The 14,274-nt window shown below is 41.6% G+C and overlaps 1 protein-coding gene across 6 annotated transcripts in view; it reads left to right on the forward strand.

Moving 5' to 3' along the window:
* The first annotated feature begins 7,129 nt into the window (after positions 1–7,129).
* The window catches only part of LOC134633513 (transcription factor COE3-like), a 74,882-nt gene continuing 67,737 nt past the window's right edge, over positions 7,130–14,274 (forward strand). For 2 of the 6 annotated variants that reach the window (XM_063482338.1, XM_063482341.1), the window contains exon 1: positions 10,532–12,452. In XM_063482338.1, coding sequence (XP_063338408.1) covers positions 12,331–12,452 — 122 coding nt within the window. In that variant the 5' untranslated portion in view covers positions 10,532–12,330. Of the gene's footprint in view, positions 7,533–9,394; positions 9,476–10,531; positions 12,453–14,274 lie in introns of those variants that run through there. The other 4 variants (XM_063482342.1, XM_063482343.1, XM_063482339.1 and 1 more) reach the window with 3 other exon arrangements.

The following is a 14,274-nucleotide window of genomic DNA, read 5'->3' on the forward strand; positions in this document are numbered from 1 at the left end:
TTTCTAATTTAACCACTCTCTTTCCAGGACACCTGTTAGTGTGTGTGATTGGTTAGATGCTGACAGCCCCGCCTCTTCCATGTGAACCTGTTTTAACACTTGGCGTTCACTCTCTGGGCAAGTAGAGTGTGACTTCCTGTTCCTGTTACAACACAGTGGCGTTTTTGTGTACCCTATCCCCTTACTTGTTATCATCTATCGTCCACCTGGGCCTTACACAGAGTTTCTCTCTGATTTCTCAGACTTTTTATCTGATTTAGTTCTCAGCTCAGATAAAATCATTATTGTGGGTGATTTTAACATCCATGTAGATGCTAACAATGACAGCCTCAACATGGCATTTAATCTGTTATTAGACTCAATTGGCTTCTCTCAAAATGTAAAAGAACCCACCCACCACTTTAATCACACTCTAGATCTTGTTTTAACATATGGCATAGAATAATAACAATAACAATAATAATAATACTGGATTGTATTTATATGCGCTTTTCTAGGCACCCAAAGCGCTTTACAATTCCACTATTCATTCACTCTCACATTCACACACTGGTGCAGGCAAACCACAGTTGTAGCCACAGCTGCCCTGGGGCAGACTGACAGAAGCGAGGCTGCCATATCGTGCCATCGGCCCCTCTGGCCAACACCAGCATCATTAGAAGACATAGCATACATTTTCACTGCTATGCAGATGACACCCAGCTCTATCTGTCCATGAAGCCAGATAACACACACCAATGAGTTAAACTGCAGGAATGTCTTAAAGACATAAAGACCTGGATGGCCGCTAACTTTCTGCTTCTTAATTCAGATCAAACTGAGGTTATTGTACTCGGCCCTGAAAATCTTAGAAATATGGTATCTAACCAGATTCTTACTCTGGATGGCATTACCTTGGCCTCCAGTAACACTGTGAGGAACCTTGGAGTCATTTTTGACCAGGACATGTCCTTCAATGCACATATTAAACAAATATGTAAGACTGCTTTCTTCCATTTGTGCAACATCTCTAAAGTTAGAAATATCCTGTCTCAGAGTGACGCTGAAAAACTAGTTCATGCATTTATTAGTAGTAGTTCTGATTAAGCAGAGATGCACAAATAAAAATACAAGTGTCATGGAGTAGGATCTGTCATCAGAAAGGAGCAAGCACTTTGGCGACAGTGGGAAGGAAAAACTCCCTTTTAACAGGAAGAAACCTCCAGCAGAACCAGGCTCAGGGAGGGGCAGGGCCATCTGCTGCGACCGGTTGGGGTGAGAGAAGGAAGACAGGATAAAGACATGCTGTGGAAGAGAGACAGATATTAATAACAAGGATGATTCAGTGCAGAGAGGTCTATTAACACATAGTGAGTGAGAAAGGTGACTGGAAAGGAAAAACTCAATGCATCATGGGAATCCCCCAGCAGCCTACGTCTATTGCAGCATAACTAAGGGAGGATTCAGGGTCACCTGGTCCAGCCCTAACTATATGCTTTAGCAAAAAGGAAAGTTTGAAGCCTAATCTTAAAAGTAGAGATAGTGTCTGTAATGTTTGCATGCCTCAAACATTAATGATGACACCTTCAGTATTTCTCAGTTCCATTCTTTAATTCTCAGGCTTGCAGCAGCAACACAGTCTGCAGCGCTAACTTGTTCCTCTAACGTTTTCGTTCCTTTCCTACTAACTTCCTTCCGCCTTAAGTTCGACCTTTTCAAAATAAAATATCTGTAAACATTACAGTGTCTTTCTCCTGAATCCAAACTGGAAGCTGCCCCCCCCCCACCCTTTTTTTTTTGCATGTTTCATGTCTGTGTTTGTGAATCCAGCTGCCAAATTAAGTTTGATGTTGTTCTCCACCTGTAATTACGTGTCTCTCCACTAGATGGAGACATACTCCATCAGATGGTTTGAAGTCAGTCCCAACAGCCACCATCAGATCATCACAGAGAGTGCAGAACCAGCTTTAATTGTATGAATGCCTGAGGCACACTATTGTGATCCTGTTTCTCTTTAAACTTTATTATTCTACCTTATTATTCTAGTTGTTCCGTTTCTTTGCTGGCGAACTACTGCCTCAGTTTTTCTGCTCTTTCTGCTAATGCCTGCTATATCTTTCGGTGTGCATAACTTTTATACTTTTTGAAATATTAAGCTTTTATGACATTTTTTGGCCCATTTAGATGAATGGGACCACATTACAAGTGTGATCACTGGTTTTGGATGAGCTGTGTTTTAGCTCAGTGAGATGAGCTGCCGTTCTCAAAGCAGGAGGCCAGCGTTCGAATCTCGCCCATGGCAACATGTTTTCAGCAGATACTTCAGGCTGGCAGAACTTTAGGTTGTGCAGCCTAATTATTTCTGCCAATTAATTACAATTTTGCAATGTTTTTATGATTTCAGCAAATTTTCTAATATCCATTTTAGCTTTTTTGCCTCTTTTCACCGGAATGTTCTGCTTCTTCACCTGTTTTGAGCACAAATTTCAGCTCCTTCACCTCTTTTCTGCGGAAAGTTCAACTTTTTCAGCTCTTGTCAGCTAATTTTTTTTTTTTTTAGCTCTTTCTGCTAATTCCTGCTATATCTTTTGGTGCTCATAACTGTTATACTTTTTGAAATATTAAGCTTTTTATGCAATTTTTTTTTTTACCCTATTGAAATGAATGGACCACATTACAAGTGTGATCAGCGATTTAGCTCTCTGGCACGAGCCTTACTTTACCTCATTGAGATGACCAGCCGTTCTCAGAGCTGGATGGCCAGGTTTGAATCTCGCCCATGGCAACGTGTTTTCAGCAGACAGTTCAAGCTGACGGAACTTTAGCTTATGCATTTTTTTTAAGCTGAATGTGTTGCTTGTTTAATATTTTTGCTAATTCATTACAATTCAGACTTCAGCAGCTTCTACAACTGTCTTCAGCAGACAGTTCAGCTTCTTCGCCTCTTTTCAGCACTAAGTTCAATTCACATGTTTCTCTCATCATTAAAATGAATGGACCACATTACAAGTGTGATCATTGATTTAGCTCACCGGGGCGAGCTGTGTTTTAGCTTATTGAGAAGAGCAGCCGTTCTCAGAGCTGGAGGGCCGGGTTCGAATTTCACCCAATGCCAACATTTCTTTTCAGCACATAGTTTAACTTTTTAACCTCTTTTCAGCACAAACTTCAGTTTCTTCCCCCATTTTAAGAAGAATTTTCAGTTTCTTCATCTTTTTAGCATAATGTTCAGCTTCTTCACCTCTTTTTAGCAGAACGTTCTGCTTCTTTACCCCTTTTCTGTAGAAAGTTCTGCTTTTTCACCTCTTTTCAGGAGAAAGTTCTGCTTATTCACCTCTCTTCAGCACAAACTTCGGCATCTATTGCAGCACATCTTCCCTCTTCGCACTCATTCTGCTTTCTTCACAGTCACTCAGTATACCCTTTTAAATAAAGCTGTCTTCAGCGAACACTACAGCTTCTACACCTCTTTTCAGCAGATATTTCTGGTTCTACACCTCTTTTCAGCAGAATTTTCTGGTTCTTCACTTCTTTTCAGCAGATAGCTCTACTTCTTCAGCTGTTTTCATCAGATTCCACTACACGGCATTCACACTGCATTTTCGCAGGAAATGCAACTTTTTCTACTTCTACCTTATTGTGTGAATGCCGTGAGGCTATTCACACTATTGTGATCCTTTTTCTCTTTATTCTTTATTCTACCTTATTTTATGAATGCCGTGAGGCTTTTTATGCCATTTTTTGCCCCATTAAAATAAATGGACCAAATTACAAGTGTGTTTGCTGATTTAGCTCGCTGGGGTGAGCTGTGTTTTAGCTCAGTGAGATGTGCAGCCGTTTTCAGAGCAGGAGGGCCGGGTTCGAATCTCAGCCATGGCATCATTTCTTTTCAGCAGACAGTTCAACATTTTCACCTGTTTTCAGCACAAATTTTAGCTTATTCACCCCTTTAAAGCAGAATATCAGTTCTTAGCACAGATTTGAGCTTCTTCACCTCTTTTAAGCAGAAAGTTCAGCTTTTTAACTACTTTTCAGTAGAAAGTTCTGCTTTGCCGTGATGCATTCACACTATTGTGATCCTGTTTCTCTTTATTCTTTATTCTTCTACCTTATTATTATTATAGTTAGTTTTAGTTCACAAAATATCACAAGATTATAGGAGATTAAATCTAAAGTTGACTGAAATATAATCTGTAAAATCATCTGGAGACAGACACTATCTCTACTTTTAAGATTCAAACTTTCCTTTTTGCTAAAGCATATAGTTAGAGCTGGATCAGGTGACCCTGAATCCTGCCTTAGTGATGCTGCAATAGGTGTAGGCTGCTGGGGGACTCCCATGATGCACTGGGTGTTTCTTCTTCACTCACAATGTGTTAATAGACCTCTCTGCACTGAATCATTAGTTATTCTTAACAGTGGCGGTCCTAGCCTGTTTGCCGCCCCGGGCAACCGCCCGTGTCGCCCGTATCAAAAACCGCCACTGATTATTAATCTCTGGCTTTCACAGTATGCTTCTTTCCTGTCTTCCACCTGTGACCCAACTGGTCGCAGCAGATGGCCCTGCCCCTCCCTCAACCTTGTTTTTCTGGAGGTTTCTTCCTGTTGGAAGGGGCTTTTTCCTTCCCACAGTTGTCAAAGGGCTTGCTCATAGAGGGTCACCTGATTGGGATTTCTCTGTTTTCTCGTCTGATAGTTGAATGATGTGTTTATAAACTTGGTGTTTATATACTTTATAAACACACAGACTTTCTGTTTTAGATTTAAAAACAAACATTTGTGAATTTGTGTAGATAATTACAACTCATGATGTTGGAGAAGAGGAAATAAAGTTTTTGTCCAGCAGGGGGCGTAATGCCTCCTCACAAACACCACCCACAGCACCTTAAAGAGTATGAATAAATGTATTCAATAGCTTTAACAAACTTAAATAACAATTAAAATAATTGTTATTATTGTTGAAGTAATGACGTAATCAAAACTATAAAAGTGATTAAAATGAATAATGATAATAATAATAGTTATAAAATTCTCCACCTTGTGCGTGAGGTCACTGATCCTCAGTCTGGCCTGACGGGCGCGTTGCCCATCAGGCTTGATTACGGTGTGTGTGCATCTTTAATTGCTGCTAATGGAAGTTGATGCTTCTTTAATGAATTGACAGCGAGGTTAATGAATGCAGCTGTAAATGGCAGGTCCAGATGTCCAAACCAGGCTGTCCTCAGTTTGTATCCTGCTAACTCGTCCTCTGAATGTCTCTTTGTCCTCTTCATCAGGACAGAGATGGGGACTTTTATTGTGAAGGGGAAGCTTTGACATAAACTTTAAATTGCAGAGGTCAGCAAGCAGTGATGTCAGCTGATCAGCTTTTCATGTGAAGCTCTTCATACGATGTCTGAAGAAGAAAAGAGGATGTGAGTGGTCCTGAAGCTGATCACATCATTACAAACCGTCACCTCCCACTTTGAGGTGCAGGACACGGGGGGCTTGTACTGGGACAAATGAGAATTTAATCAGGTTATGTTTCCAAATGTTTTGTCTGCAGTTTTATTTCGATGTTGCGTGAACAACATGGCCACACTGTTGTGTTCTAGTGCTAAACTTTGAGCTTGTTTAAAATTTGAAGAGGAGTCTTCACGGAGAGTAAGGGATGAAGAACAGGGAGACAGTGTGTGGTTTTTTTCTGTTTGCAGTGAATTTTATTTTGCTTTATTTATATTTAAATGTTTGAAATTAAAAGTCAGTCAATGAAATGTCTTCATCAGATTCCACAGTCCTTCACACATCAGTTTCAGGAAACGTCCCCGGCCTGCTTCCCTGCACAGCAGCTGCTCGTCCTCTTCATGCTTTAAAGTGTTCTTTGTGTTTTCATGTAACACCATCTCGTCTCCACCTCTGTCAGCTGGACGCATCATAGTTCCTCTGGATTAGGGCTGGGTATCGTCACTGATTTCTAGAATCGATTCGATTCCGATTCACAAGGTCCCGAATCGATTCGATTCAATTTGATTTGATTTGAATCGGGGAAATTTTGCCTCAGACAGTCAGAAATATTATAATTCAGATCATGCATCAGTACATTTCCATATTTTTATATCTATAAAAAGAAAGCTGACACTTTATCAAAGGTGTGAGCATCACAGCAGATGCCTTTGTGTCAAAGTAACTGAGGATAAAACACAGAAAAACATGAAGGAGATTTTCCTGGCCTTGGATTTTATAAAAATATTCTGCAGTAGATCAAAAACGAAAAAGAAAACCATTAATCAACATATGAACGTTACCTGATGCTGCTGAAGTGAAGCAGAGCAAAGTTACAGAGGTTTGATTAGAGACACAGCGTTTTGCAATTTTAAAAAGTTTAAATTTGTTCAGTATTGAACAGCAGAAATGAGGCTTTCTTTTCAGAAGTAAGTAAAAGGAAAAAACAGCGGCCGACAGCGCTGTAAGAACGGTAGACTTGTGCGTAACAAGTAAGCGAATAATGCAGAAAACAGATTTTTAGACGGGAAACTGTTCATGAAGTACACAGAGAGAGAGAGAGAGCTGTGCATGAAGTGTGATTTTATCGTGGTGGAAGCAAAACAGCAAAAGTCAGAGTGAATCCATGACGATGTTTATGTGAAGCGTAGTTTGGATCTTCTTTTGCTGCTGGTTCAGTCAATATTGTTTGGAGAGAGATAAAAACCTGCAGCTTCAGAATCGGCGCAAAAAGGGCGTAAACACAAAGCGCCGACGCATCAGAATCAGCGAGCTGTTGGCTTTCACCCCCGACCGTGTCCGTGCTGTCGGGTGAGAAAAGCGAATTCTCACTGATTCTGATCCGTTGGCGGGTCCGAGCTTTGTGTTTACGTCTCTGTGCAGAATCCGTGTTCCTGCTCTCATTTACTGTTTTAGCTGTTTGGTGGTTGTTGAAATTTTGTGAGGTTTAACCTGAGATTCTGGCGTTTCGGCCAAAATAAATTTATATTAAAAATCGATTCAGGATTTTAATGAATCGATATCACCTTATCCAAGCTAGAATCGATTTTAATCAATAAATCGATAATCAAAACCCACCCCTACTCTGGATCACTCTTAAACACTAAATTCATTTTTGTGTCCTCACAATCAATCATATATTTATAAAAATGAACAATGTGATGTAGTTTATTAACACCAGTTATTATAAAGTGTTTAATATTATTATTATTATTCATGTCTGTTCTTTTATCACAGTTTGTTTGGTTTTTTTGCATGAAACTCTGCTTCACTTTGTAATTCCTTCAATAATAATAATAATAATGATGATAATAATGAATAGCTCTTATTTCCTGTTAACAGGATTAGGATCTTCTGAAGCCTCTTTCTGCTGTTTTTCCTTTTAGTTCAAGGCTTTGAGGCTCAGTGTGTCATCATCATCATCATCATCATCGTTCTACTGTTTCTATTGTTTTTTCTCTTTTGTAACTTTGAACTGAATAAATAAACCAATCAGTGTCTTTGCTCTGTAGCAGAAAGCAGCTTCATTCTCATCTGTGCAGTCTTCATCACGGACCAAGCTGATGATGAAGGTGAGTTTGGGGTTATTTTCCCATTAATGGCTCGTGTTGTGGAGTTTGATTTGGTTTCTGCTGTTGGACTCGTGTCTTTAATGATGCTTGGACTTTATTCTGAATCATTTTACATGAGACTCACAGCTGAAACGTATCCTCGCTTTCTCCTTCTGGTGTCGCTCTTTCCTCGCTCACCCAAGTCTCTGCTGGGATGGAGGGAATTCCCTGAACTGGGATGCCTGGAAATCCCTTAGCAGCGCACACACACAGACACACACACACACACACACACACACACACACAGTGTTTTTCTGTTTGGTGCTGAAGGTCGAGCGCTTTGTTTCCTCTCGTTTTATTTCCATTTTTCTGCTCTCTCTCCTGTTTTGTCCTCTTTTTGTTTGACTCCCTCAGTACCTGCAGTAGAGTCAAACAATAGAGACACATTGAAATAAAATACAGTGGAGACGTGAGGAGAAAGGAGAAGGTGAGGAGAAAAAGCCCACATAAAAAATGAAATGGGGACGAGCGGATGAAAAATAAAGGGTAATGTCAGTGATGACAGGACACTGAGGAGTCGAGCTGAAGCCGGTAGAGTGTGACTGAGAACCTAAAGGAGAACTGTCAGCCATTATCCAATCAGATGCAGTCAGCAGTTTGATTGACAGCTGAGACTCTGGTTGACTGGATCAGCTGAGATGTGAGGCACACGAGACAATACGAGCTCAGGTTTAGTGTCAGGCTTAATACATTATTGTCTTTGATTTTATTCCCATCTTCAAACTGACCGCGGCACAGCCGAGTCTTCGCAAACTTTTCGGAGCTGTTTCGGTGACGCCGTCATCCACAGCGGGCTGATGTCAGACTCGAGCCACTGGCTCGTTCACACCGAGCTCGTCTCTTTTCATTCAAATAGAAGAAATCATGCTGAAAGCTGATTGATCAGAAATCGTACGTCTCTTAAGATAAAATGAACTTTACAAGGGTAACAAGGTCAGGATAATGTTGGAAAAATGTGACAACGTAACCTGACATGACGTGGTCTTTTATTTTGTGGCTGTAGTAAGATCCCAATACAAACACTTAATGTAAGATGTTTGCAGATGTTTTATTTGAGGAAAACTGAATCTTTGAGATGAGCCTGCGATAACAATTTAAATAAAACTGGAAAAAACTGAGGTATTGATGTGTGCACAGGTGCAGGTGTGCAGAGAGTCGTCTGCTTAGAAAATCATAAAAGCAGCAGAAACAAAACTGGAAAGAACCAAAAATTGGCACGTGTGAAAAATTGGAACCGTCACGATTTACTGAAATTTAGACGGTGAGTTAAAATGTTTAGACGTCACTGACACATTTAAACATGCGTTATATTCATCTTTCTAATGCTGCTGCAGAGGTTTGTCTGTGTTATCACCGGCTCTGGTCCTGGGACGGGTCTAGATGATCAGGAGGAAGCTGGACAGATCCAGAGTTCCTGTAAAGGAGAGCTGCTGGTGGAAACACTCAGGTGATCTGACCTGCTCAGTCGGGTCGGTTTAAACACTCTGTGAAATCAGCTCAGACCGGCTCAGGCTGCAGCTTCAGTTGCCGCTGTAGTTTTGGCTAAACAAATGAACCAATGAGTGTTTTTTACAGAGTCAGCTGTGTGTGTGTGTGTGTGTGTGTGTGTGTGTGTGTGTGTGCGTGTGAGAGAGAGAGAGAGAGAGAGAGACAGCTGGGCCATCTGACTTTGCTGTGACATCTGGGAAACCCGCCGGTTTGTGCCGTGAACGCTGGTTGATGTCGCTATTTAAATGCAAATGTGTGTGTGTGTGTGTGCTGAGTGCTCCCAGCGTCTCACACACACACACAAAAGGAAACACTTGACACACAATACAGAGGGGCTGTAACGCACACACACTCGCTGCAGCGCTGAGCCTCGGCAGTGAATGCAACGAAAAACTGCAGAAAGAAGAAGAAACGAGGTAACATATCTGAGTTTATTTGAAATGATTAAATTCACATATTTTAACTCATCTGCTAATCTGCGTCTAATCTGAGTGAAATCATTGGATTTCACTCAGATTAATAAATAAAATAAAACAGACAAGCAATGTTACATTTTTCATTCAAAGAAAATATCAAAAGCTAATTTTAATTTTGGCACAAACAAAAAACAAAGATGAATTCAGGCTTCAGTCTGGATTCATCTGTTTGAGCTGAAAGACTTTTTTAATCCTACATTTAAATGATTTTTCTGAGAAAATCACAAAAACATTAAGCTGATAAAATGTTGATAAACCTGATCACTGAGAGGTGAGACCTTTGTCACGGCTTCAGACGCTCCAATAATGAAGTCAAATGTGGGGAATAAGTGATCGCATCCATCAGCGCGAGCGCGCGAGGATCGGTCGCCTGCGGTTGATGAATGGACTCGGACCCTAACCGAGTTTCTCTTCATGTAGATCAGATCATAAAAGCACATTTAAATAAAAGCTCACAGTGGAAACAGGAGTGCGTCTCTGCTGACCTCTGCACCCACATTTACAGCCTCGCTTTAAATCAACTCTTTTTCCTCTCGTCACCATCAGTCCGCTCTTTATTCTCCAGCTTAAAAAAAGAGAAACTCAATTTTCTCGTGTTTATATCATTTAAAGGATCATTTTCTGTCTCTAATGTAATTACAATAGACGAGCGTCTAAATTACTGAACGTCCATATTAACAGTTCATCCACAGGATGATGAATAAGCAAAAATTAAATTAAAAACATAAAATTATTTTTATTAAAAACTAAAAACCATCAGCTGATGTGGAAGTGAAGCAGCGGGGGTGTTTACGTCCATCCCCCTTTATTTTCTCTTCACCCTGCGAGCGGCTCGGGGATGTGTCCCAAAAGAGCGACCTCCTCCCTCCCCCCACCCCCCCCAGCCTGCCCGTACTCGGCAGCTCATTTGTTCATTGTTCACTTTGTTAAATTTGAACCTGCAGGCTGATAAATTGTTATTAAATATAATTATTGATTATCGCCGATCGTTTATTGGTCGATGAGTTGCTGAAATTTTTATTTATATTTACAATTTGTTTTTTCATCACTCACATTCATCCTGGAGAAAGATCACCTCCTGCTCCTCCTCTCCTCTTCCCTTTCTGCTCCTCTTCATCATATTTTCACGTTGAATTTCCTGGAAATAATTTAATTCTCCTCCTTGTGTTTTTCCTCTTCTTCTTCATTTGTGCAGATGGGTTTTCTCTCCTCCTCTTTTCCTTCCTCTGCTTGTTGGTCCACCCCTCGGAGCCTCGGAGGCCTTCGCCCCTGAAGACTGGAGTGCCTGTGAAAAACCTGCCTCGCTTCTTGTCTGACAGTCAGATCATCTCAGAGGAAGTTTCTGACCAAGGTGATGAAAATCAGCCAAAAGACAAAAGTGAAAGAAAGCATCAGACAACTGAAGATTGTTCTCAGTGAACCACAGGACGCAGGAACGCACCGTGACGGCCGATTGGACATTTACTGATGGAGATGATCGATTGAGATGATTAGGATTCAGAGATAATTGGATTTCTGAAGTCACCTCTGAGACAGGAAAAACAGGCCCAAACCTATTTGTGTCCAGGTCACAGCGCTCCCTGGTGATTGAGCACGAGACTATTTAAGCTCAGGTGTTTGAACACCTGTGCCGGCTTCACGTTACCCAGGTTTCAGTGAGCGAACACCTCCGGTACCGCCGCCACTTAGATTGGTCCCTCTGAGCAAGCAGGAAGTGGTCACAAACTTGAGCCACAGAAGACACTTGCTGTGTTAGAAACATGAGGATGGGACCTGGTCCTGAAGCTGAACCAGAACTAGACCCTGGTGACTGCTGTTCAGGTTCTGGATCAGGGTCAGGAATAGTTCCACCTTGACCTCGTCCCTGGACGAGAGTCTGAACTCGGTCTGGTCTTTCAGCCTCCGTCTGGCCTGAGCTGCTACCATCAGGGACCCGCTGACCTGGCTCAGGGTCTGATAACAGACCCAGGACCACAAGGACTGGATCTCTGAGCGGATTTTCATCACAACCACACGAAGTGATGGGATAAACTAGAAACCAGTTCAGACTGAGAGAGAGAGAGCGAAAGCATGGGGCGATCAAGACCTCTCTCTCTGGCTCTGGTTGGTTGGCACCTCCTCCCCCTCCTCCCTCTCTTCATCTTGCTCTCGCACACCCGCGCACACACATCGTCTCTCACCTCTCCTGTCCTTATAAGGCCAGGCCCCACCCCCGCCGTGATGTCGTCAGCAGCAAGGAGGAAGACCCGTGGGGTTTTTGGGTTTTGGCGTCCAGTCCTGTGGGGCCGCAGGGCTGAGAGTTTCTCCTCCGCTCCTCATCCCTCCATCCCAGCCCACCTCCTCTCTCCTCCTCTCTTTGGGGAAAAGAAAAAAGACACTTTGCTTGATTCGCCGTCCGGACCCGGCTGTTCTCCCCCTCGTTTTCTCGTCCTCTGAGGATTTTATTTCTCTTTTCTCGTTTCCTCCTCCTCCTCCGGCCTTTTTTTCTGTCACTGATGATCAAGAATAAAAAAAAAACCTTCTTAAAAACTTGCAGACTGGATTTTTTTCTGCCCTGAAAAGTTGAATTAAATCTGCAAATCAGACGAAAAGTTCTGCAGAATTTTAAACTCCTTGTTTTTCTTCATCCTCGCCGCCTCGTTTTAGACCTCGACGTGCGGGTGAAGAAAATGTCGCCCGTTCAGAAGCCTCGCTCCGTCCTGTAGATCACATTTTTTCTGCTGGACTTTTTCTTCTTCTTCTTGTTTTTGCGGCTGAGCTGCAGCAGCGACGCTCGCAGCATCCGGGCCCCTGAGATGTTTGGGATCCAGGACAACCTGCCCCGTGGGGCCACGGCCAACATGAAGGAGGAGCCGCTGGCCGTTCGCTCCTGGATGCACTCGGCCGGTGTGGTGGACGCCAACACGGCTGCTCAGAGGTAAACTGCCCGCCACCCCGCAGGGACTCTGGGAGCTGTAGTCCCAACGGTCCCACAGCAGTTTTATTTCACTCGAAAGAGAAAAAATCTGCAGCTCAGAGAAAAGATTTTAATTTTAAATCTTCAGCAGAAAAAAAACCCTAATTATTATTTTGCTGGAGGGGAAAAATGGATTATTTAGATGTTTCTGAAGGTCAGACAGATTAAAAATAAGATTTTAAAATGTTTCTGAAGTTTAGGAAAATTCCTGCAGCTCACAGACAAACAGGGAAAATGTTTTTGTAAATGTGAGTTATTTAAAGTGAATAAAAACAGTGAGGAAACACTTATCAAAAATCATCCAAATAATTCCTATTTGATCTTTAAATTTTCAGAGTTTGACTCAAAGACTTTTCCTTGTGTTTGTTTCCCAAAGTGAAACGTTTCTCTGAGCCGAGGAGCAGCTCGTTTTATTTTTCCTCAGACTGACTTCATGTTTCTCTGGATGGCGTCGAGGGTTTGGGGTTAAAGCGCTGCGTGTAATAAATGAGGCACGGGTCGGCGGCGGCAGCGGTCTGAGCTCGCCCTGCAGCTGAGCGTCACAGTTTATCATCGTTAGCAGCTTCAGCCGTCGGATCTGTTTCTGCATTAGAACGATGGAAAACACCACAAAGTTTTTTCAGGATGATCCACAAAAATCATTGTGTTCAAACATTAATGTTCAAAAATAGTCCGAACAAAAAGAATTAAATTCATCTGAACATCTGCAGGAAATTCATTTAAATAATTTTAAAAATGAAACAAAAGCTATTAGAAACATTTTAAAATTCTCAGCACAAACTCTTTTCTCTCGTTAGATTTCCTGAGACACTGATTTTAGTTCATGATGACATAAACTACAAATTCAAGTTTATTCTCATCAAAAACATTTCTAACATTTTGTAACCTTAAAGATTTCAGATTAAAAGCACGAGTTGTTTCTATGAAAGCACGTTTGTCTCTGCGCCGCCGTCCGGGTTTAACGCTGCGAGATATTCCGATGATGTTTGCGGTCGAGGTCAAAGCTGCAGTTTGACTTCTTCGCATGAATATTAATAAATCGAGCATGTGATTCACAGTTTGTGTGAATCTGATTTTCTCTCTTTAACATGTTGTTAAACGCCTGAAGCTGCGTTCATGTGACTGTTTAAAGTTGTGCAGCATGTTTGGTGAATGATGAAGATTTTTATCCTCACACATTTATGAATAAATTGGATCATGTAGGTTTTCCTGCAGCGAAATCCTCCGTTTAATTTTAACAGAAATGTTTCACCTGATTTATTATGATTAAACTCATGAAATGTGAATTTTTCTTTTTTTAGTGCAGAGCTTGTTTTTCCACAGTCACCTTCTCGCCGTGAAACAAGGAAAACCTGATATTTTCACCCGTGAGAAGCTTTTTAAAGTCGACTCAAACGTGTTTATTTAAATTAAACACAAATTTTACTACAGTACTAATAATGCACTGCTGTATTATTACTGCAGTATAATGTGTAATTGGTCAGACTAAAGTGTGTCTGTGCTGAGACTGAGCGTGTGTGTTGATTGTTCAGACTTTTGGTGGATGTGTGATGTGTTTCTCGGCCTGACGACCGCGTGAAGCTGCGATTAATCACGTCTGACCTGTGTTTTTCTTCAGCAAGTCCTAATCTGAGCTCTGACCTTGTTCATCTTCAGGAAGTTTTCCTGGATTTAAAGCACTTTGTGCATTTTACTGTAATATGCTGTTTTTCAGCACATGAGCCAGACGTGAAATATTTTACTGTGACAGAGAAACACTGAAGAAAACTGTAATCCTGCTGAA

Source organism: Pelmatolapia mariae, linkage group LG8 (assembly GCF_036321145.2).
Source record: "Pelmatolapia mariae isolate MD_Pm_ZW linkage group LG8, Pm_UMD_F_2, whole genome shotgun sequence".
In the NCBI taxonomy this organism is placed as follows: domain Eukaryota; kingdom Metazoa; phylum Chordata; class Actinopteri; order Cichliformes; family Cichlidae; genus Pelmatolapia; species Pelmatolapia mariae.